At 45.2% G+C, this 21,119-nt stretch overlaps 3 protein-coding genes and 1 long non-coding RNA gene across 16 annotated transcripts in view; 3 read left to right on the top strand and 1 right to left on the bottom strand.

The window, feature by feature from the left end:
* Nucleotides 1-7,260, top strand: part of SYTL2 (synaptotagmin like 2) — a 61,195-nt gene extending 53,935 nt beyond the window's left edge. For all 8 annotated transcript variants that reach the window (XM_064441458.1, XM_064441455.1, XM_064441459.1 and 5 more), the window contains 7 exons: nt 581-750; nt 1,344-1,446; nt 1,858-2,028; nt 2,906-2,984; nt 3,923-4,022; nt 4,786-4,991; nt 6,022-7,260. In XM_064441458.1, the coding sequence (XP_064297528.1) occupies nt 581-750; nt 1,344-1,446; nt 1,858-2,028; nt 2,906-2,984; nt 3,923-4,022; nt 4,786-4,991; nt 6,022-6,167 (975 nt within the window). In that variant the 3' untranslated portion in view covers nt 6,168-7,260. The remainder of the gene's footprint in view (nt 1-580; nt 751-1,343; nt 1,447-1,857; nt 2,029-2,905; nt 2,985-3,922; nt 4,023-4,785; nt 4,992-6,021) is intronic.
* Nucleotides 7,261-7,277: 17 nt separating this feature from the next.
* Nucleotides 7,278-17,610, bottom strand: LOC135311579 (uncharacterized). Of its 6 annotated transcripts, XR_010371240.1 has the most exons (6): nt 16,953-17,404; nt 15,865-16,182; nt 15,370-15,578; nt 14,436-14,540; nt 11,807-12,127; nt 7,278-9,125 (listed from the first exon to the last, which is right to left on the bottom strand). It is a non-coding gene; the product is annotated as an uncharacterized LOC135311579 (long non-coding RNA). The 6 variants fall into 6 exon arrangements; XR_010371241.1 differs by lacking the exons at nt 7,278-9,125; nt 16,953-17,404 and adding an exon at nt 17,524-17,590 and having other exon boundaries at nt 11,317-12,127; XR_010371238.1 differs by lacking the exon at nt 7,278-9,125 and having other exon boundaries at nt 11,317-12,127; nt 15,694-16,182.
* On the top strand, nt 13,089-14,344 carry CCDC89 (coiled-coil domain containing 89). Its single transcript, XM_064441460.1, is given in 3 exon segments — nt 13,089-13,946; nt 13,948-14,149; nt 14,152-14,344. Coding segments are annotated over 3 exon segments (1,062 nt in total). The 5' UTR covers nt 13,089-13,257; the 3' UTR covers nt 14,323-14,344.
* Nucleotides 16,808-21,007, top strand: CREBZF (CREB/ATF bZIP transcription factor). Its single transcript, XM_064441462.1, has 3 exons — nt 16,808-17,876; nt 18,552-18,629; nt 19,991-21,007. The coding sequence occupies exons 1-2, from the start codon at nt 16,936-16,938 to the stop codon at nt 18,598-18,600; spliced, it is 990 nt and encodes a 329-aa protein (XP_064297532.1). The 5' UTR covers nt 16,808-16,935; the 3' UTR covers nt 18,601-18,629; nt 19,991-21,007.
* The last annotated feature ends 112 nt before the right edge of the window (nt 21,008-21,119 follow it).

The raw sequence follows: 21,119 nt of genomic DNA, 5'->3' as shown, positions 1-21,119 counted from the left end.
GTCAGTGAACTAGTTAACCAAAAGTTTAATGCGTACTTTATTGGGAAAAGGAGAATTTTGGGGAAGGATATTGAGATGCAAAAAAAGTGTACATCCTTCTCTTTCTATCTGTATAGGATTTAATTCTCAGGTATGTTTTGTTTAGGCATCTAATTCAGCCACAGACTTCATCTCTAATCCTTTTGTCAGTATTTTCAGAAGGCCTGTTGTCCTAAACTCTTAAGCTCTGCTTTCGGCAGATCAGCTGAACTGAACATATAAGTAACGTTTCACGGATCCGATCACAGGCAATCTCCAGACCTACAGCATCCTATCGCTTTAGTTCTTCTATCTGATCTATTGCATCCAGAATTTTTCTAGAAAACTTGGCCTAACACCTTTGATTTACAAATAACTTTCTTTTATTAATCTGCTTGCTGAGGAGCTTGTATAACAGTGCCCATTACATTTCATTATTATATCTGAAGGGACACAGTTGATTTCTTTACTGTCTGAATTCTGGGCGTAACTTCTACCCTAACCTTGAAGTATCTGGCGAAATGCAACGCCTGGAAAATTTTTCTCTTCTTGTATGATACAGGTGAGCGGAAGCCTAATGAGCATCTGTAGCGCAGACTTTGGCAACGTTGATGTGAAGGGGAACATTCAGTTCGGTATTGATTATGTAGAACAGCTAAATGAGCTCCACATTTTTATTTGCCAGTGTAAAGACTTGGCAGTGGCAGATGTTAAGCGACAGCGTTCAGACCCGTGAGTACAAGCAGAGTAATTTTTTTCCTAATGGATGATGTTCTTTTAATGTGTAAAAGAAAACTGATTTGGTTTTTTCCAATCACTGTAGCCTGTTGGAATAAACAACCAAATAAATAAATGAAGAAGCTATAACGTGCTTTACATGGTTTTCTCCCCTGAACTGAATATAGAATCGCCACCATAAAATGATAAATATATTAACATGGGAAGATCAAGCTTTTTAGAATATGAAACTCTTTCAAAATTCAACTTTCCAAATGGTAAATCCTCCTTTGGTAGCTTTTCAGTAGGATTAGAGCCTATAAATATGATATCTAGGCATACTGTAGTTACATATTAGGTGTAAGTATGTTTTGAGGAGACGTTTCAACAGATTCCCCTTGGCAGAAGAAGGTTGATGCCTCACCTTGGAAACTATTGTTATAATCCACCACTGCTCTTCTGTTTCTTAAATGTAACAAGCTTAACAGCATAATGGCTAGTTAAGTGGATTTCTTTTACTTTATAAGCAAATACTTGTGTGTTTGGAAGGGGAAGTTGGAAAGGGTGGGGTTTTTCTTGCTCTTCTAACCAGCCTGTCCACATTTCAGGTATGTAAAGACCTACCTGCTTCCAGAGAAATACAAGCTGGGCAAACGGAAGACCTCTGTCAAAAAGAAAACTTTTAATCCAGTCTATAATGAAATACTGCGGGTATTTATCAAACTATTAGTAGACATGAAATACTGCGTGCGTGAAGTATGAGGAACCTTAACTTCCAGGCACAGGCTCTCAAAAGAGACGTCTGTGTGAGGATGAGGTGGATTGCTCTGTACAAGTACCTGTGTCCTTCCATTGCTAGGCTACCTCTGCAGTGTACTCTGGGCACAGCATTGAGAACGCCGGTGGTTGTCTGCTTCTTGCAAACAAACACAGGCTAAGTGTGAGCTTAAGATGCTTGAAATACAAAGTAAAACATGAATAGAGTTAGTTCTGAAATGAAGAAGTGAGCAGTTACAAATGTATAAACCCAGACACGTTTTTTTCTATCCTTGTCCTTTCAGACACAGCACTGATAAAAACCCTGCTTGGTTTAATTTTCTTCTCATTTCTTCCTCCTGGCAGTATAAAATTGAGAAGGGTCTTCTAAAGAACCAAAGCCTTAATATCTCTGTGTGGCACAACGATACCTTTGGGAGGAATAGCTTCCTTGGTGAAGTGGAGCTGGATTTAGGAACTTGGGACTGGAACGATAAAGCCAACAAGCAGAACAACTGGTTTCCACTCAAGCCAAGGGTAGGTTACTAAGGGTGGGTTAGCTCTTTTGTATTTTCCGCTGTGTAAGTGCAAAACTAAGTCATTTATTTAGGTCTGGTCTGGCGTGTTCTGTGGTTTTTGTGTTGGTTATAATCATAAATACCTCTTCAGTAGTAAATGGAACATACAGTTCTGAGGTTTCTACTAGTCTAGCAGGTAGCTAGCTATGATAGTAGGAAAAATTTTCTCATAGTCTGAGGAGTAGGAATTTTGAGGCGTTTTCCACTTATGTCATGTTGCTGCAACAGACACCTGCAGGCGCTTGTTCCCTGAATAGGAATTAAACCTCCTGAGACTATAGAGCAAGTGCAGCAGCATTTTAATATCAGATGTAAGGATGCCATCCATGTCTCTACGCCTCTTCTTTGTTAACGGGCTTCAGCCAAAATCTAAACGTTTAGCTAAGCCACTGCCAGAGTGTATTAAATAAGACACAGCTTTCCTATCGAAAAGAGTTTATAAAATTGCACTTTCTGTTGCACAAAGAATAAGTTTCCTCATTGAAAGAGCATATGTTCTAATTTTAAATAAATGCACAACAGTGGAAAAGATGCCCCCCCCAAGCCTTTTGGCCTCTCCCGGGTCTTGTTTTCTGCTTTAGTGGAAGAGCTGTATATCTGTGGCACTGTCAAGTGGTTAAACATGCCCTAAAATCTTTTCATATCCTGTAAACTGAGGGAAGACTAACGGATAAGGAAACAAGGGAAAAAACTTGCCTCATGTAGAAGTCAGGCTTGTTCCAGTGGAAAACTTTGCAGGGTAAACTCTGTGCATGAACTGCACGGTTTGAAACTTGTGGGTTGGTTTTTGGTTTTTGGTGTTTTTTTTGTTAGGTTTTTTCCCTCTTAAATTTCAGACTTCAACAATGGCTTTTAAACTGGAAAACCGAGGGGAGATGAAACTAGCCCTCCAGTATGTCCCACACCCTGTTGGAGGTAGGCACTGCTTCTTCATTTGGGTTTGTCAGGCCTTTGGGGTTTTGTTCCGTTTTTTTTGATTGCTTGTTTTTTTTAAAAAAAACTGTTTAATGTTTTTCAGCCAATTCAGACATCTTGTTTTAACATAAAAGTAGATATTCTTTTTTAAATATTATTTTCTGGAGGATCGAGTCACCCTGGTCCTGAATTCAATTTCGGATCCAAAGATCACTTTAGGATTTCTGTAGTTTTTAATGTTACTACAGAAGAAATTACCTCACTGTTATAACCTTAAATTTGCAATGCAGTCTGTATGTGTAACAAAATTCTGTTTTCTCACTAATAATTTCAGAGATTATAAACCATCAGGCAGGTGCTGTGGGGCATGCTAAATAAATAACGACAACACACTAAATTCAAGCAATATTAGAAGTAGAAAATAGCGATAAGTATTTAGAATGCAGCAATTTATAGCAGTATGATCTGTTTGGTTTAATCTTCTCTGGCAACTGATAACTGGCTGCTCTGACAGTGAAGCCAGGTCAGGTCTTTGATCCAGCCAGTCAGCCAGTAAGAATCAAATATCTTGGGAGCACAGAGGAAGCTATTTGAAAGTACAAGTGGCAATAAATGCTAACATCGCATCGACTGAAGACAAGCCGATCTCTTTATGTGGGAGGCTTGGAGAGAGAAGATCAGTAGCATGTATTTGTTTAGTTGTAACAGAAGAAAAGTCGTCGTAGGAATACAGGCATGATGCGATCTTGCAGTTCTCTGCCAGGGTGAAGACTGCAGCTTCAAGAGTACAGAGAGGGATGCTGAATTAAGATGTGAGATAATGAGAGTCTAGGCTGAATATCACCTCTAGAAATGGGCAGGAAATGCTGCATCATAGAAATTACCTTTAAAATGGATCGGCAAGGCTTAACCAGATGTTTTTTTGTGTTTTTTACAAGGAAAGAAGACTCTGTCTACTGGTGAGGTCCACATCTGGGTGAAGGAATGCCATGACCTTCCCCTTCTGAGAGGCAACAGGCTCAACTCTTTTATTAAGTGGTAAGAACTGTGGTTGAAGTCATCAAACATGGCGACCTAATAATGCTACTGCTGTTGCTTTCCAATCTTATTTTTGTTTCTCTACATTCAAATTTTAAAAGAACCCACCTAATTACTTTCTGATTCTCCTTTAATGTAATGCAAATTGTCCTGCAGGGCTTACAACTTCCAGATGCTAAGTATATACCACCGTGCAGCTGACTGGGAGAACTGCCTGCGCAAGCGCCACTCTTTCATTTGTCCGCTCAGTTACTGGGTGGGAGGGCTAGTCAATATTGTCCCCGCTTTTATTTGCATTTAAACAAAGCATGTTTGTGCAATAGTATGGTTTAGCTTAGCAAAACATGGGAGGAGACAGAAGTGAGAAGCATAGTTGCATTTCTTCCTCCTTCCTTTGCACATACAGACTGAAAATGTAGAGACGAGAATAACAAGAAGGCTGGGGAGTGTCTGGCAGCAACAAAGAAGTTTCAGCATCATTAGTGATAATACAGCAAATAAACTCACCTGTGCCTTTTCCCCACCTGAATTCCCCTTCCCTTCCATCCCCTGAAGCACAGGGGCGGATACCTGCTGCCAGTATTTCTTGAAGGGACTGAGAACATGACCTTTGACTTCCTCTCCATGGCACTAAAGCATCTTATCTTTGGTCCCATTCTAACGTGCAAAGGACAGTGTTCATCAGTGGCTTTTGCCTGTTCAGTATGTTCGATGCAGGCTGTGCCATACCAGTGCAAACTGACAATGCTTTTTCTTTCTCAAGTACCGTTCTTCCAGATACTAGCAGGAAAAGTCGTCAGAAAACAAGAACGGTGGCAAAAACTACAAACCCTGTATTCAACCACACCATGGTGTACGATGGCTTCAGACCAGAAGACCTGAAAGAAGCCTGCATAGAACTCACCGTCTGGGATCACAACAAACTAGCTAATCACTTTCTGGGAGGTCTCAGGATAGGCCTTGGAACAGGTACTGGGCAATTAACATATTAATCCTTAACTTAGAAAATACAGTTTTTCCTTCTTTTTTCCCTCTTCCTTTCCATTTTTCCTCTTCTTTTGCAAAGATCACTGAACACCCTTCCAGTTATGTATTTACTGGGGGGTTTCGTTCAGTAACTTGCCTATTCTTCAGCACAGATCCCGAAATGTAAATAATAGTAGTGTTATGAGGGTTATGACGACAGACAAGTAAGGAGAAATATTAGAAATAAACCTTTTCCTGGCCATACATTGTATCTGGTGCTGTTTGAAGTACAAGAATATGCTCTTCCTGCACCCAAAATCTTGATAACGTCTTACAAACATAGGCATGCAAAAACTAGGTAAGTGGTGTAAAGGCAGGATTGGGTGGAGATAAAAGGGTAGATCAGGAATGCGTGATAAGGGCTGAAGACATTGGATAGGAAAACTTGTAAAAGCAAACAAGTTTTTAGCATAAGGGCAAGATGCGCAGGCAGAAGAATTGTATGTTTTCCCTATTGTGTTTGTCCCTTTGGTTCCCCTCCCTGCTCTGAGGGGAGGATGTGCTTGGAGTCTTTTCAAGCACATACAAGAAAAAAATTGTTCTTCCCGGATGACCTTCTTGCATGGTTCACCAGGATAACCTACAGTAAAACCAGGAGAGCAAATTTCAGTTTGAATTTTGGAGGACCAAAGGTTGTATTTCAGTACCAAATCGGTGTCCTCTTTTAATCTTAAACCCTCTCAGATGTTAATCGCCTGTACATCTTTCTCCTTGGGATTGTGACAAAAAGACTGAGGATAACGGGGGAAAAAAAAAAAGCCTGGAGAAAGAAGACGAAGTTTCTGTGTGAAACTGTCGTTAATTGTATTTGACAGAATTTTTCAAACGTAAAAATGTAGACCTGGATCTTCAAAGTACTAGGTCAGCTACCCGAGGAGGTGAAACCCTTTCAGAAGACAGGCAAATACGATTGTCAGGTCCCAGCTCTGCAGCACGTTAAGTAATGTTCTTTTTCCAACTGACACTTTTGCAGGCAAGAGCTATGGAACTACAGTAGACTGGATGGATTCTACGTCAGATGAAACTGCCCTATGGGAGAAGATGATGAACTCGCCCAACACATGGGTAGAAGACACACTACCTCTCAGGATGCTAATGGTTGCAAAATTGACAAAATAAGGTGACTTTTTAATTGCTAGTGCCAAGAAGCAACCTTGGGAATGACATTAAAGGTGTGGGGGTGAAACTTGGAAGAGGAACGCAGTAGCTCTTACGACAGTCTCTGCTCCGATTGCTGTTCCAGTTTTGTGCTGCCTAATGTCACTTTGTATTTCAAATTAAACTCCTGCCTGCAGATTATTATGGACATTTAATGGATCCTTTTACTTCTTATTCACTGAAAAAGGCTTCAAGAACGAATGTGCTTAGAGAATTCGGTGGTAGAGGTAGCTGTGATACCTGGACACCTGTGTTGCCTAACTGGAGCATTGCTGATCCCTTAAATAATCTCAATCGCCAGCAAAAAAGTAAGAGCAAGTCGACTCTTTTTGTACACTTCTAGGCTTGTTCATGAAGCATTACTACTAAGATAGCAACAGGTCACATTTTGTTCCTGCTCATCAGTATGTGTTTGTGTCCTCGTTACATCACGTCAGAGCTCTCCAGCCAGGAATGTGAGCATGAAGAATATTTGTTTTTTGAAAGTTGCTGTATTTGTAGTTGTACATTTCTAGGGTATGAAAGTCGCTTCTCTAATGAAAGAAGCATTACATGAAGTGGTACTGCGATGTCCTGTTCTGCAAAGTGCAGAGGGCTGTTAATTCCAATGTACTATCAAAAATCAGGGTTATAAAATATTTGCTTATATATGTGTCAATTGTCTTGCTGGTATACAAACCTTACTCTTAAATGCTGAAGGCATAGAGGTCAAAATTCTTTTAATCCTGTGCTATTCTAAAAGATCTAAACCTGCCAATTTTAGTGATGACAAATACGTTGGGTATTTATTCTGTAAAGTGTGCTCGTCTCTACCTGAGTACAGTATGTAGTAGCTTGGTTTTTTTACAAAAAGTAATTTATCTGGGCTTCAGCGCCACCGTTAGGAGAACGCTGGGATTATGGTGGTCTTGGTTTAGGTGGCTTTGCAGCATATAGGAAATAGGACTGGAATTTGTAACTTGTAGAAAAGCATGCTACTAAAGAAAGATAAATGCATAAAATACAAAATGTACTACTTTTTTTTTTTTTAATAAAAGTAGCCTATTAAAACTAACTAGGAATTCAGTGTTTGTTACAATCCAGTGTTTTACATTAGCATTTGGCATGCAGCGTAACAAAATACAGACAAAACATTTCTGAAAATAAATGTACATTTATTTGCTCCAACTGTGTAGGTTTAGAAGCTGGTGCAGTCTTGCACCTCAGTTTGAGTAGGGAGGAGTAGGAGGCTCTTTACATCTTCAACTCAACTGCTTAATTTAATCACAGAAATTAAAATGTTTCTTGGTATTTATTACACACTATGAACGAAAAAAAGGAAAGGTGCAATTCAACCTGCCAGGGAACCCGCTTTCTCTCTCATCAACCAGGCGGTCTGTGGAGTTTACAGATGTCAAGAGGAGTTGTCAGTCTTGATATCTTACTGCTTCAGGTGCTTTGGATGAGATCGGGAGCTACTACAGACTCTACTTTGCCAGGTACATACAAAACATTCTCCGTGTGTGAGTAGGGAACAGCTTGCATACGGTGCTTCAGGGGAGGTGTTTGTACTTCAGTGGTACAGCAGCTGCGCCGCATCTCTGCTCTTAAACAGCTGCTCCTGAAAGGGTGGTGATTCTGGAGGAGCAAAGCAGCACCCAGTTTATTTGTATTCGCTGCCTGTACGAACTTACTGTCACCTGCAACAGTAGGTTGCTGTGAACATGACCTACCATTTCACAGGATTAAAGTTGTTGTTGTGTTTCCTGTGAAGCTTCCACTGTGTGAAAATAGCTGTAGGACTTAGGCTGTAGGGGTGGGATCCTGAGGCTCTAGATTTGCAGACAATTCTCATGTAATCTGCTGTGGTTGATGCTGTACAAAATTTTGGTAGTATTTTGATAGACTTGACTGCCATCAAAATAAAATCTTTGGTTTGCGTCAATCTCCTTGTCTTTTGGTCAAGTAGAACACCTTCCGTCTCACTATTCTTGAACCATCCTAGAGATGGACGCAGTGTTTTGTCATTATCTCAAGACCCTGCTTACTGCTACACTGAATAGATCAAAACTTAGCTTAAATTTTGAAAAGCCACCGGAACATGAGCATAAGGTTTACTTGTGCACTGCACTCATAATTAGTGCAATTAACTAATGACACAGCAGTATTACATACTCATCTAGATTAAACAAGAAACTGAATCAAATAACAAAAACGGGCCCTTTAGTAAAACAATTCATTGCTTCTCTCCAGTTTTTAATACCTTTTTTCAGCATGTGCAGAAAATGGAGATCATTACAGGTAAACCTATAAAGACAGTTGTCACCACACGTAAAAGTGAGCCTTCCTCGTGCTTCCAAATTTACAGGATGGTCAGTGGGGGCAGTCACAGTGGTGCCTTTGAAAAGTATAGTAGGGCTTAACAGTGCTAGATGTTTAAAATTTATTATTATCTTTGTTCGTCTGCCATGGAGTCTGCATCAAGCTATAGACCTTTAAGTTAAAGGTTTTCAGCAGAACTTTCGCAGCTGTGCTTATCTTTTTACTGTTTTACTATTGTCATGCACAAGAAAAGTCAAAGCTGTCCTGGTGAGGTGACCTTCAACAGAAGATAACTTCCTCAAACAGCTGGCAAGTGAACCTCCCAGGGGAGGTGCCTCGCTTGACCTGCTGTTCACAGAGAAGGACTGGTGGGAGATGTGGCAGTCGGAAGCTGTCTTGGGCTTAGCGACCATGAAATGACAGAGTTCTTGATTCTTGGCAAAGTAAGGAGGGGGGGTCAGCAGAGCCACTACCATGGACTTCCACAGGGCAGAGTTTGGCCTGTTCACAGCACTGGAGTCCCTTGGAGGCAGTCCTGAAGGGCAAAGGCGTCTAGGAAGGCTGGGCTTTCTTCAAGAAGGAAGTCTTGCAGGCACAGGATTGGGCTGTCCCCAAGTGCTGCAAGACAAACCAGTGGGGAAAACGACTGGCCTGGTTGAACAGGGAGCTTCTGCTGGGACTCAGGAAAAAAGGGAGAGTTTACCACTTTTGGAAGAAGGGGCAGGCAACTCAGGAAGAGTGCAGGGATCTTACTAGGTCATGCAGAGACAAAATTAGACAGGCAAAAGCCCAGCTAGAACTCAACCTGGCCACTGCTGTAAGGGATAACAAAAAATGTTTTTACAACTACGTTAACAACAAAAAGAGAGCCAAGGAGAATCTCCATCCTCTATCGGATGTGGTGGGGAACATTGCCACCAAGGACAAGGAGATGGCTGAGGTACTAAATGCCTTCTTTGCCTCAATCTTTAACAGTCAGGCCAGTTATTCCCAGGGTACTCAGCCCCCTGAGCTGGAAGCAAGGACGGATCACAGAATAAATACCCTGTAATCCAGTATGAGGCAGTTTATGACCTGCTGCTCCACCTGGACACTCACAAGTCTATGGGCCAGATGGGATCCACCTGAGAGTACTGAGGGAGCTGGCGGAGGAGATGCCAAGCCACTCTCCATCATGTACCAGCAGTCCTGGTTAACAGGGGAGGTCCCAGATGACTGGAGGCTTGCTGATGTGACGCCTGTCTACAACACTGGCTGGAAGGAAGATATGGGGAAGTACAGGCCTGTCAGCCTGACCTCAGTACTGGGGAAGGTTATGGAGTGGATCATCCTGAGTGAGCTCACCAGGCAAGTGCAGGACAACCAGGGGATCAGGCCCAGCCAGCTTCATGAAAGGCAGGTCCTGCCTGACCAACCTGATCCCTTCTATGACAGGGTGACCCTCCTAGTGAATGAGGGAAAGGCTGTGGATGTTGTCTGCCTGGACTTTAGCAAAGCCTTTGACACTGTCTCCCACAGCATCCTCCTAGAGAAGCTAGTGGCTTATGGTTTGGACAGATGCACTCTTCATTGGGTAAAAAACTGACTGGATGGCTGAGCCCAGAGAGTTGTGGTGAATGGAAATAAATCCAGTTGGCAGCTGGGCACGAGTGGGGTTCCCCAGGGCTCAGTGTTGGGGCCATCAAATACTGGGTTCAGTTTTGGGTGCCTCTGTACAAGAATGACATTGAGGTGCTGGAGCGTGTCCAGAGAAGGGCAACCAAGCTGGTGAAGGGTCTGGAGAACAAGTGTGATTGGGAGTGGCTGAGGGAGCTGGGGAGGTTTAGCCTGGAGAAGAGGAGGCTGAGGGGAGACCTCCTTGCTCTCTACAACTGCCTGAAGGGAGGCTGTAGTGAGGTGGGGATTGGTCTCTTCTCCCAGGTCACTGGTGACAGGACAAGAGGAACTGGCTTCAAGCTGCATCAGGGAAGGTTCAGATTGGATATTAGGAAACATGTCTTCACTGCAAGAGTGGTCAGGCATTGGAAGAGGCTGCCCAGAGAGGTGGGGGAGTCACCATTCCTGGAGGTGTTCAAAAAAATGTGTGGACATGGCACTTGAGGGCATGGTTTAGGAGGCCTGGGCGTATTGGGTTGACGGTTGGACTTGATGATTTTAGAGGTCTTTTCCAACCTTAATGATTCTATGACTACAAACCAAGCTGCTTTAACATTGGAAAAAGTAGTCTGATTACCTTACACATGCTGCAGGCTTTAATTATAGAGTAGAAGCATTACAATTTCATTTCCTGCTAAATATTATTATGTTGATTTATTAAAAGGTGCTTGAAGGTAATGGCCTCACCTAATCATGTAAAGCAGCAGGAATTCTATATTGGAAATATCCAACTGAAGTAATGCAAAATTTCCTTTTTAAAAAGATTATTGGTATATTTTAATGCTCCTCTGAATGTGGTTCACACAACAATACAGCTTTCCACCAAATTCATAGCCACTCTACACTACAGTAGCATGTTCCATATTGATATTCACTGACACAAAAATGCAAGTTTCTGAAGTTGATGAGGACATAAAGTTTAAGGAAACTAGTTTCTTTGCTCCATGATCAAAAGGAAAGGTTTTAGTCATCCATAACCAAAACTTTACAGGTATAGCGTCAGTTACTCACCAAAGGGCAGTTTGATAAATTAATAGCTATGCTTTGATTCTTAATTCCAGCTGACCTTTATGACAAAGCAGCTGTACTCTGAGAATGCTTTAAATTTATCCACCCAAACGAATGGGAGAAACGCAACACTTTTCCTTCCCCCCCACCCGCCCCCTTCACGTCACAAGCCTATCTTTGCATTAGCCCAGAATAGGCATTATTTTTGGTACAAATATACATATATGCATATACATTTGTGTGTGTCTGTTCTAAATTGCACCATCTTTAATTTCTATAAACTAGGCTTCAAAGCCCCAGCTCTCCTTTTATGCTGTGTTCAGAAACGCCCATTTCTCCTGGTAAGCCTGCGAACCTCAGTCGGCGCAGCAACCCACATCGCTCTGATTTTACCCATTTTGAAAGCTCTGGTACTGCACCCTCTCACCTTCCTTGTCTTCTTCGCTTTGTATCCTCTACCCACAATGCTTGTTCCTCTTTGCTTCGTGTCCTTTTCCAGTGGAGTCAGCAAAACCCGCACCGGACTTCTTGCTTCCAGCTGCATTCCCCACCCCCACCTGCCAGACCTTTCACTAAATGCTGAATAAGGTCACAAGTTGTGCAGAGCCATGGCTGCGTCTTTACTTACAACAGACCTTCGGCACATTCGGAGGTCAGAGCCTGCTGTTCTGATGTCCTCTGGCACGCGCAGGGTGCAAGCCGAGAGAGAGGAGTTCTTCAGACTTGTGGAAATCCTCTTCCCTTTACCAAATCTGGGTGCTTTTGAGAGCGTTGGCAGCATTTGTTTGCAAAGAAACACCCCCAGCTCTTTCAGCCGCTCTCGCGGGGCCAGCCCTGTTCCAACCATATGGGATGACAGCACGAGCTCTGGGGTGACTGGATTCAGCCTCTTATCTTCACGGAGACAGAAACCCCACAGCAGGAGTGGCAACAAACACTCGGGGGAAAGAAAACACCTGGTAAGAAAACATTTTTCTCCTCTTAAACCCTACTCTTCATTGTGTTTCCACCAGATGGCCTAAACCTTTTAGTCCTTCCCCCTCTCCTCCATTATTTCCCAGTGTTTTGGCAGGATCCAAGGTAGCAACAATGGCAGGGAAGTGCAGGGCGGCGGAGATGGAGGTAGGGGAGCCGATACCAACGGTCACCACTACACAGCTCTGGAACCATCCCCGCTTCACAGGTGTTAATTCATTTTTGCTGTGCATTATCGTTTGTCCTTCATTTAAGCTGGCTCCTTCCCACATCCTGTCCTTAGCTCCAGTCAAACCCCAGCAATTCACAAAACCCGACTATCAGCATGCTCCTTCACGTGCTGTGTACTTTCAGGTCTGCATCTGAATGAAAAACTCATAGCTAGGTTTTAGGCTGACTTTTCATACCTCTGGGTATCCCTCCGTATGATCAGGCACCAATAATGATTTTGGTGCTGATGTAATATAAATATTTCCCTTATTTTTACATGATGAACCGGACTTTTTAGATTTCATGCCCAAAATAGTCCAGCAAATCAGTGTCAAAACTCAACTGATGAACCATTTCTCCAGACGCCAAGCCTTTGTATCACAGGGCATTCAGTAATTATTAGCATTATATAGATCTTTTATTTTATTCATAAATCTCTAAGCATGGGAAAGGGCTAGTCAGTTATTTTTAATAAGCCATATACTATTAAAATCTTATAAATCAATTAGAAGTTGATGTAAACCTCTGTTTTACTTGCACTTATAATACCAGATCTGTAGGAGAAAATAAAGGCAGAGGAAAAGGATTGCTTAAGTAATTATTTACAGCTTTATCACTTACAAGCTTTTAACCTAAATATAATACTATTTCTTGTAGCTACAACAGCGCTTTGAGAAGGAATAATTAGCAAAGCTAGTAATCAGCAAATGAATAGGCTTGTGTAAACTCTAAGCCTATGTTCTTTGCTTTTGCATTCTCTGGACTTCCAGAGGAACTCCGCCAGCTTATCGCAGCAGTGTTGGCCTCGTAACCATCGGGCACTGTTTAATTGTGCTGAATGTCACCAAGATAAGCTGTCGCTATAAAATATTGTCTCATCTTTCTGTGAGACAGGGGGTCCATGGCTCAGGATGAGAGGGGGGCAGGGATGGCCAACACCACAAGTGGTCCAGAAACAGGCAAAGACATGGAAGATCTGACAAAAAGCCTGGAGAAGCTCTGTGAGAGCCCTGATGAGGAGAAAAGCGAGAAGGCTCTGCTGCGTTCATGCCTAGAACAGCAGCATCACCTTACCTGTATGCTGAAGCAAAAAGCAGATGATGCACACAAACGCTGCAAAGGCCTGGAGCAGCTCAACACAGAGCTGGAAAAACTGATGACAGAGGATGCTGTGAAAATGAAAACCCAGACCCAACTGATTCAGCATTTAGAGGGACGCTTCATGGATCTGGCCAGCAACCCTGAAAAAATGATCCAGCTCAAGGACAAACACAGGGAATGGCATATGCAGCTGTGGGAGGAGAATAAGTGCCTGTGGCAGGAGAACGAGATGCTCTTCAGCCAGACTGTGAGGGATAAGGAAGCTGAAGTGCTCCAGCTCACTGCCCAGGCCAGAAAGCTCTCGCAGCAGTTAGACTGCTTACAGGAGAAATGTGCTTATGAGAGTCACAGAGCCCAGGAGCGAGAGAAGGAGCTGCTGGAAGCTCAGAGCCAGCGAGCAAGTCCTTATGCCTGGGAGGTTGATTTACTAAAAAAACAGCTGCAACGCCTACGGGAGAAGCACCAGCGAATTGTTGCACAGGCAGAGCACACAAAGTCAGTGGACGGCTGAGGGCAGCGAGCTGCAGGCCCAGCTGCAGAAGGCAAACGAGGAGAAAGAGCAACTACCGAACCTGGCCATGGAGAGGGGCAAAGCTCTGCAAGATAAGCCACAGCAAATTCAGCAGCTGGGGAAGAAGCTGGAGAGTGCAGAAAAAGCCAGGCAGAGAGCAGGAATGTGCCTGTGGAAGAGGCAGCAGCAGCTGACAATGACATGAAGGTCCGCGAGCTCCGGTGACAGCTTGAAGGCAGCAAGCAGGCATACAGCGAACTCTCGCTGCAGTGTGATGCTCACAGAAAGCACAGTATGAATCTACTGGCTAAAGAAAAAGCACTGAATGTCAAACTCCACCATTTTGTTGCGTAACTGCAGCTTTCTCCTTGGTTCCCGTGTCTCAGCAGGTGCCTCTACTGTAACAAACCGCTGCATTTTGTTCCCTTCCGTGAGACCGTCTTCTGACTTCTCTGTAATGTACTTACCAGCTTAAATCCTCCTACAAGGGCTGCCCCTCTGCTCTGCTCTGTGAGACCCCCCTGCAGCGCTGTGTCCAGCTCTGGGCTCCTCAGCACTGGAGGGACATGGACCTGTTGGAGCGGGGCCAGAGCGGGCACAGAAATGATCCAACGTTGGAGCCCCTCTGCTGTGAGGCCAGGCTGGGAGAGTTGGGGCTGTTCAGCCTGGGGAAGAGAAGGCTGCGGGGAGACCTTATTGCAGCCTCCCAGTGCTTAAAGGAGGACTATAGGAAAGATGGGGACAATCTTTTTAGCAAGGCCTGTAGTGATAGGACAAGGGGTGATGGTTTTAAACTAAAGGAGGGTAGATTCAGAGTGGAGATAAGGAAGACTTTTTACACTGGCCCAGGTTACCCAGAGAGGTGGTCGATGCCCCATCCCTGGAAACATTCCAGGTCAGGTTGGATGGGGCTCTGAGCAACCTGGTCTAGCTGAGGGTGTCCCTGCTCACTGCAGGGGGGTTGGACCCAATGACCTCTAAAGGTCCCTTCCAACCCAAACCATTCTATGATTCTATGACTGTTCTGTAGCTTTTTTTTTTTGTTACACTTTTACTTGAGAAAGAGCACTACACTGTTAAATCTGAATGGGGATTGTTGACCTAGTCAAACCCGTGAAAGATTAGGGTGGAAAACATAAAATATGAATTTATTTAGTCCTAACCTCTGCTGTATCATAGATTTTCATTTTTCACAATTAAAAACACATTATTTTCCAAGACAGACCAAAGCTCAAACTCTTAGGCTTTTGCATTTGATCCTCCCTTGAAGTTCAGCAGAGGTTGGGCATGTAAGAGGTTACACTGCAGCTCCAGGAAAGAAATCCCACCTCACAATGTCTACATCCTAAACAGTCATAATTGAGCAACTTAACAGGTCAAAACAGTAATATCATACAATACCTGATGCTCAGGCAAATTGTTGTGTAGGGTTGTCTAGTAGTTGTGCAAGTTTCTGAGGTTGTCTTAGTCTTATTCAGCGTTGCAGCATTATTTACATCCCTGTTCAGCTCAGAATAAATTGACAGGTCTTTGGGCGATTTCAGTAATCTTTGAAACAGGTTGAGGTTCAAGATGTTCTGCCAGTTTGTTTTCTAGTTTTTAGGTGTTTTCTGTAGAGAAAATAATGACACACAAAATGGAAGGGTGCCTGGCAATTTTTGACAAAAAAATCCTTCCCTTTCCTGTTGGCACTGCGGGATACAGAGGCATCCCACTCTCTCTTACCTCCCTCCTAGCCAAGGAGGCAGGTTTCGGCTGCTGAGTTTCAGCTCCTGCTCTTTAACTCTCCAAGAAAAAAAACCAACATGACAGGCCAAATGGCATCCCCTCTGGGATGTAGGCAGCTGTCTTGAGATGTCCCCAGGTTCTTTCTCATGTGGGGATATCTCGGTGTACCTCAACGTTTTAGCTGGCTGGTTGGGTAGCTCTTGGTCCTGAGCATCCACAACGCAGCAGCACCGCATCAAATTTGGTATCTGTTGAGCTCAGTGTTCAGCAGCGTGCAGATGGGCCAGAAGCAGAAGGCCTGGAGATCCTCCAGCTTGTGACCAGTTCATCTCAAGGACTTCCTAAGCCAGATGTGGTTTCTAAGTAGTAGCAGCTGTCCACAGGCCGGTCTTCTGAACTTCTTGAACCCACACAAGGCCAGGTGTCAAGTATTGCTCCACTACCCACTGCACAACGAACCACAGCCTTTCATTTTGATCCTGGCTCCTACAAATGTCATTCTGCATCTGTTTTACGGACCACATCCTCCTACTTTTCAACCACCTTTTCCCCCTGATGTGCCCACCCTGCATGCATGTTTAATCAATCTAAACACAGGCATCTACAGTGTAAATGCCAGCTGACCCAGGCTACAGACTGGGCCCATAGTCTGAGAGGGAGGAACACAGTAGGACTTGACTGCTCTGTTTTAGTCAATATGCAGCAAGAAGTGCCCGTTTCCCCCGGTGACTGCAAGAGAGCCGCAAAACAGGTAACTGAATAGTCTAAATCTGGGCACAGGGACACCCACTCGCTGTGGGACAGAGCAGCCCCACAGGCCTCCGGTCCAGCCTGTGCCGTGGTCTGACGGGAAAGCCCCCAAAACGCCACACCCCGGGGGGACATCTCCCTTCCCTCCCTTCCACGGCATCTGTGGGTGAGACCCCCTCGCACACGCGCAACCCCTCACAGACACTCCCCTCACTCACACACGGCCCCCTCGCACCACCCCCAAGCACTCTTCACACACCCTCGCACCCACCTCACACCCGCACCCCCTCACACACCCCCCTCACACGCTCAAGCCGCTGCCTTCCCGCGCGCGGGCGCAGTGCGAGGCGCCCCCTCCCGTCCCGCCCCGCGTGCCGCTTCCCGTCAGGCACCGCGGCGGGATCGCCGTCCCGCCGCCTCCCGCCCTCCCGCTCCCCTCGGGTCCCTCCCGCCCCGCCGGGCCCCTCGCCCGCCGCCGCCGCCGCCGCCATGCGCCACAGCCTCACCCAGCTGCTGGCGGCCTCCTCCGGCGGAGCGAGCCCCTCGGGCGCCGTCTGGCCGCTGGCCGGCGCGGGGCAGGCCCCGAGAGGGCGGGATGGCGGCGGGGAGAGGGATGCGGGCCCCGCGCGGCCCAAGCAGCAGCCGCCGGCGCGGCGGGAGGCGGGCGCCTTGGAGCCGCGGCGGCAGGAGAAGGACGCGGAGGCGCCCGGCGGCCCGCTGGAGGTGTGGGAGCAAGAGGACTGGTTCCCGGGGCTGGAGCTGGGAGACCTGCTGGAGGCGGCCCGGCCGGACTGGGACCTGGACGCGGAGCTGAGCGGCTGCTTCTGCGGGGAACCGGAGCCGCCGCCCCCGCCGGGCCAGGGCCAGCGGCCGGCGGCGCCCGGGCGGAGGAGCGGCGGGGCCGGCAGCCGGCTGAAGGCGGCGGCGGCGGCGCGGCTGAACCGGCTGAAGAAGAAGCAGTACGTGCTGGGGCTGGAGAGCCGCCTGCAGGGCCTGGCTGCTGAGAACCGGCAGCTGCGGGACCGCAACCGCGGCCTGAGCCGCCGCCTGCGAGAGCTGGAGCGGGAGAGCAGCTACCTGCGGGCCGTGCTGGCGAACCAGAGCGCTCTGGGGCAGCTCCTGAGCCGCCTAGCCGGGATCCGCGCCGGCGGGCTGCACCTCGGCACCAGCCTCTTCAGGGACACGGGCAGCCCCCGCCGCCACCACCACCACCACCACCACCAGCAGCACCTCCAGCCCGCCGGCGAGAGCAGCGACCACGACTACGCCCTGCCCAGCTCCCGGCCTCCCGGCCTGGAGGAGGCGGCGGCGGTGGGGAGGGAGGAGGAGTGGGCGGCCCCCGGCGGGATCTGCCTCCACGTGGACCGGGATCAGGTGTCGGTGGAGTTCTGCTCCATCTGCGCTCGGCGAGCAGCGGCCGCCTTCAAAATGTAGGGTCAAGTACCTGCTGCAAGTACTCGTGGGGTTCTCGCCCCTAAGGGGCCTCGCGTCGTGGCGGAGGAAGCAGGCGATGGTGCGGAGGAAAAGAATAAATACAGTGGCGATGGGGTGGTATCGGGGGAGATGCAGAGGAGGGGATCCTGGCACCTAAGTGGCCAGGGTAACAAAAAAAACAAAACAAAACAAAATCTCTCGAACGGCACGTTGGGAGCCAGATGGTGGCCTTGGTCAAAGGTCGTGTAAATCTGGCGCGTGGACGGTAGTGGTCTGAGCCTGTCTGGCGTAAGTCGTGCAGAGCTGTGTACAGCAGTGCGGTAATTATCGTGCAAACTGACGCGCGCGTATACACGCGGAGGTGCCGCCAGAGCCCGTTTGCAGCACTTGGGTGGAAAGATCATGCCGACCTGACGCATGAAGGTGTGCTCGGTTCCGCTTCGCAGTTGCCAGTAAAGATAACCCTGACTACCCGGTCTTGAGTCAGATAATGTCTAGCCTGCTTATCCTGAGGAGCCGAAAATGCTTGCTTAGAAAACCAAACCAAAAGCTTCATTAAGACATCGTCACTGGACAGACTTAAGAAAATAGTAATGATCGGCAAAAGAAAGCATGCATATAAAATTGTACTGCATCTCAGTTATACATTACTATTAAAACCTCTCTGACAGTTTCTCTTTTAGGTGCTTGCCCTGCCAGGCTCCGTTGTGTAGGGGTTAAAGAACAGTCGTTTTCCACCTCGCAACCTGGTAAGGATCAATATATTCCCATAATGCGGTATCAGACAGCTTGCTTTGCTTATGCCAGTCTGTTGTAATGACTGGTTCAGGAAATGATTTCTCTGGTCCTTGGCCTACTCTGCCAAAATGTTTCTAGCTCTGGATGATAACTAATAGTGAAAATTACAATCACGTCATTCTGATTAGCTGTTTTCCAATTTTCCTTTTTAAAATGAATGTGCACATGGTAGCCAATACTCGAGCTACGTTTTGAATTAAAAAATAAATCTTTATGACATTTGAAATGGGAATTTTCTATTAAACTATCTCATGAACTGGAAAGGGAAAATATGCTAATAAGGGGATGTGACATTTACAGCCTTTTATCATAGGGGACTGTCCCAAAACTGTAAGTAAATTGCTTTTTAAATGGGAAAAGAAAAAAAAAAATAAAATTGTGACCTGTCGGTTTAAAATACTGTCTAGTGTTAGGGATGCACGGTACCTTTAAAAAGTCCTTCTCTAGCTTGCTCTAATTCATGATGCGGAGTTTTGCCCGATTAAACAGAACCTGAACGCTGGTTCTATCTGTACAGCGGAATCCTAATGTAGAGGAGTCACTTTTTTGCATGGACCTCTAACGAGAATTGCGGTTTGAAGAATGCAGTGCATCGAAGTAACTCTTACTTTAGCTTCCCATGAGTAAATCTCTGTGCCCGTGTGCACTGAAATTCCTGTTACTTCCAAGTCGCTTTAAATTTGAAAGATATTGCATGTATATGCATGTGCTTAATTTTTACTGTAGAGTTCTTAATTTAGCCTCTAACAGTATCCAGAAATCTATAACTTCATATAATTAAGCACAGTTTGGAGATGAGCAAATATGTATCTTGAGGCTAATGATTTGAAAAACACTCCATAATTAACTGAGATAGGAGGAAGAATAGTTTGACAAACAATAGCGTGTGTTTTCTTGTACTAGTCAGTGTTTCTCCCTATCACAAAAGACGAGTGGGTTGTTTTTTCAGTTGTATTATAATGTTTAGGTTCTTTATATGTATGTCAGGTGGGGGAAGAAGGATTGTGAAAATGATAATATGTAAAGTGAGGTTTCACAAAGAATAGACTTTCCTAAAACAGTTTCATTTATTAACTTCTTTCAAAAAAAAATTCTATTTAGTGTTTCTGAAGTCTTGTTTCTTAAAGCCTTAAATTTTGTGTTTAAGGCTAAGTAGAGGGTGAAAGCGTTTGCTCCCAATCATTTGCTTTATTGGTGCTAGACCCTATCATGTGTCCATCAGTATAAAAGGAGTTTGATTTTTCTTTGTGAAACATCACTGTATGATAAAGTATATGTGTATTTAGCATCCTTGTTTTTCTTTATGCTAAAGTGGATTCAGCTGTGTTGGGGCAGAAGAGACGGGACCAGCTGCTGGCCACATTTCCTGCTTTATTTTAAAAGGTAGTATAAGAAATGAGAGTAAAGAGGTAACAGGGCTTTTGCTGTCTTTGGTTAAAAAAAAAAAAAGGTTGAATGCTGGGATCATTTACTGTCATCCAAGATGTTTTTTTTTAAAGACAATATCCTATCAAACAGGTTTTACTCCAGTGGATGCAGAATTCCATCTGCTCAGGGTATATTGCCAGCACAAAAGAGACTTAGTGGGGTATGTGTTACCCTGCGCCTCTTGTGGTGGCATCAGCGGGACTGGTCTTGTAATTGATGGGTTATACCCGTGCCACAGGAATCAGAGGTAACCATCGAGACCTGTACTGACTGATACGCAAAATGGAAATATTTGAGTTAGAGTCAACGTAGGCTCAATCTGCCTAGCTCAGACTTCACAAACATGCTTTATTTTGAAGTTTTAACATGCTTGATGAAAAGAGAAACACTAATGTAGCAAGTATGAGATGATACAATGGCATTTTTAGTTACTTCAGCGTAGAAGTGTTTTTTAAGTTAAGTATGCATTCTTTCTTTTTGCATCACTGCTAAACGGTAGAGGTCAGGACTTAGTGCTGGTCTCTGTTGTGAACCTGCACATCGCTCTAGTCATGAAACTACCTGTGAGCTGTGTCTGAGAGCAGCTGATTTTCTGCCATGCAAAACGATGTATACCGGTACAAGAACACGGTCGAGTCCCAAGAAAGTAAGTGGCTGCAGGCATTTCTAGTGCCTACTGAATCATATTTAAACCAAATAGAGGGGAGGAAGTTATTTGAAATTCTAACCGACTGTACTATCTGTATGGTGTATTATTAATGTAGCTTTTTGAAGTGGAAGCCTTGAAATGACATAACTTAATACTTGAAAAATATATTGTAAATGTTTCTTTGTAATTATGTGCCATCCAGATAAGAATACAATATCATAATAAAATCAAACTTGTTGATCTTTCAGTTTATGGGCTCCAATGTTTTGTCATCTTTTTCTTCTCATCGATGCCTGGCTTTAATTGAGTGGTTCCTGACACAAATGGGGAAAACAGAAAGGGGGAAATGCTGTTGCTGCCATCT

Source organism: Phalacrocorax carbo, chromosome 1 (assembly GCF_963921805.1).
Source record: "Phalacrocorax carbo chromosome 1, bPhaCar2.1, whole genome shotgun sequence".
Classification (NCBI taxonomy): domain Eukaryota; kingdom Metazoa; phylum Chordata; class Aves; order Suliformes; family Phalacrocoracidae; genus Phalacrocorax; species Phalacrocorax carbo.
The sequence above is the reverse complement of the archived record's forward strand: the minus strand, read 5'-3'. Positions and strand labels throughout refer to the sequence as shown.

Bases quoted from the DNA above. Each gene is read 5' to 3' on its own strand.
- CREBZF (XM_064441462.1), top strand. From the start codon at position 16,936: ATGCGCCACAGCCTCACCCAGCTGCTGGCGGCCTCCTCCGGCGGAGCG. The intron at 17,877-18,551 runs GTAGGGTCAAGT...CCTCTCTGACAG, and splicing joins GCAGCGGCCGCCTTCAAAAT to TTTCTCTTTTAGGTGCTTGC.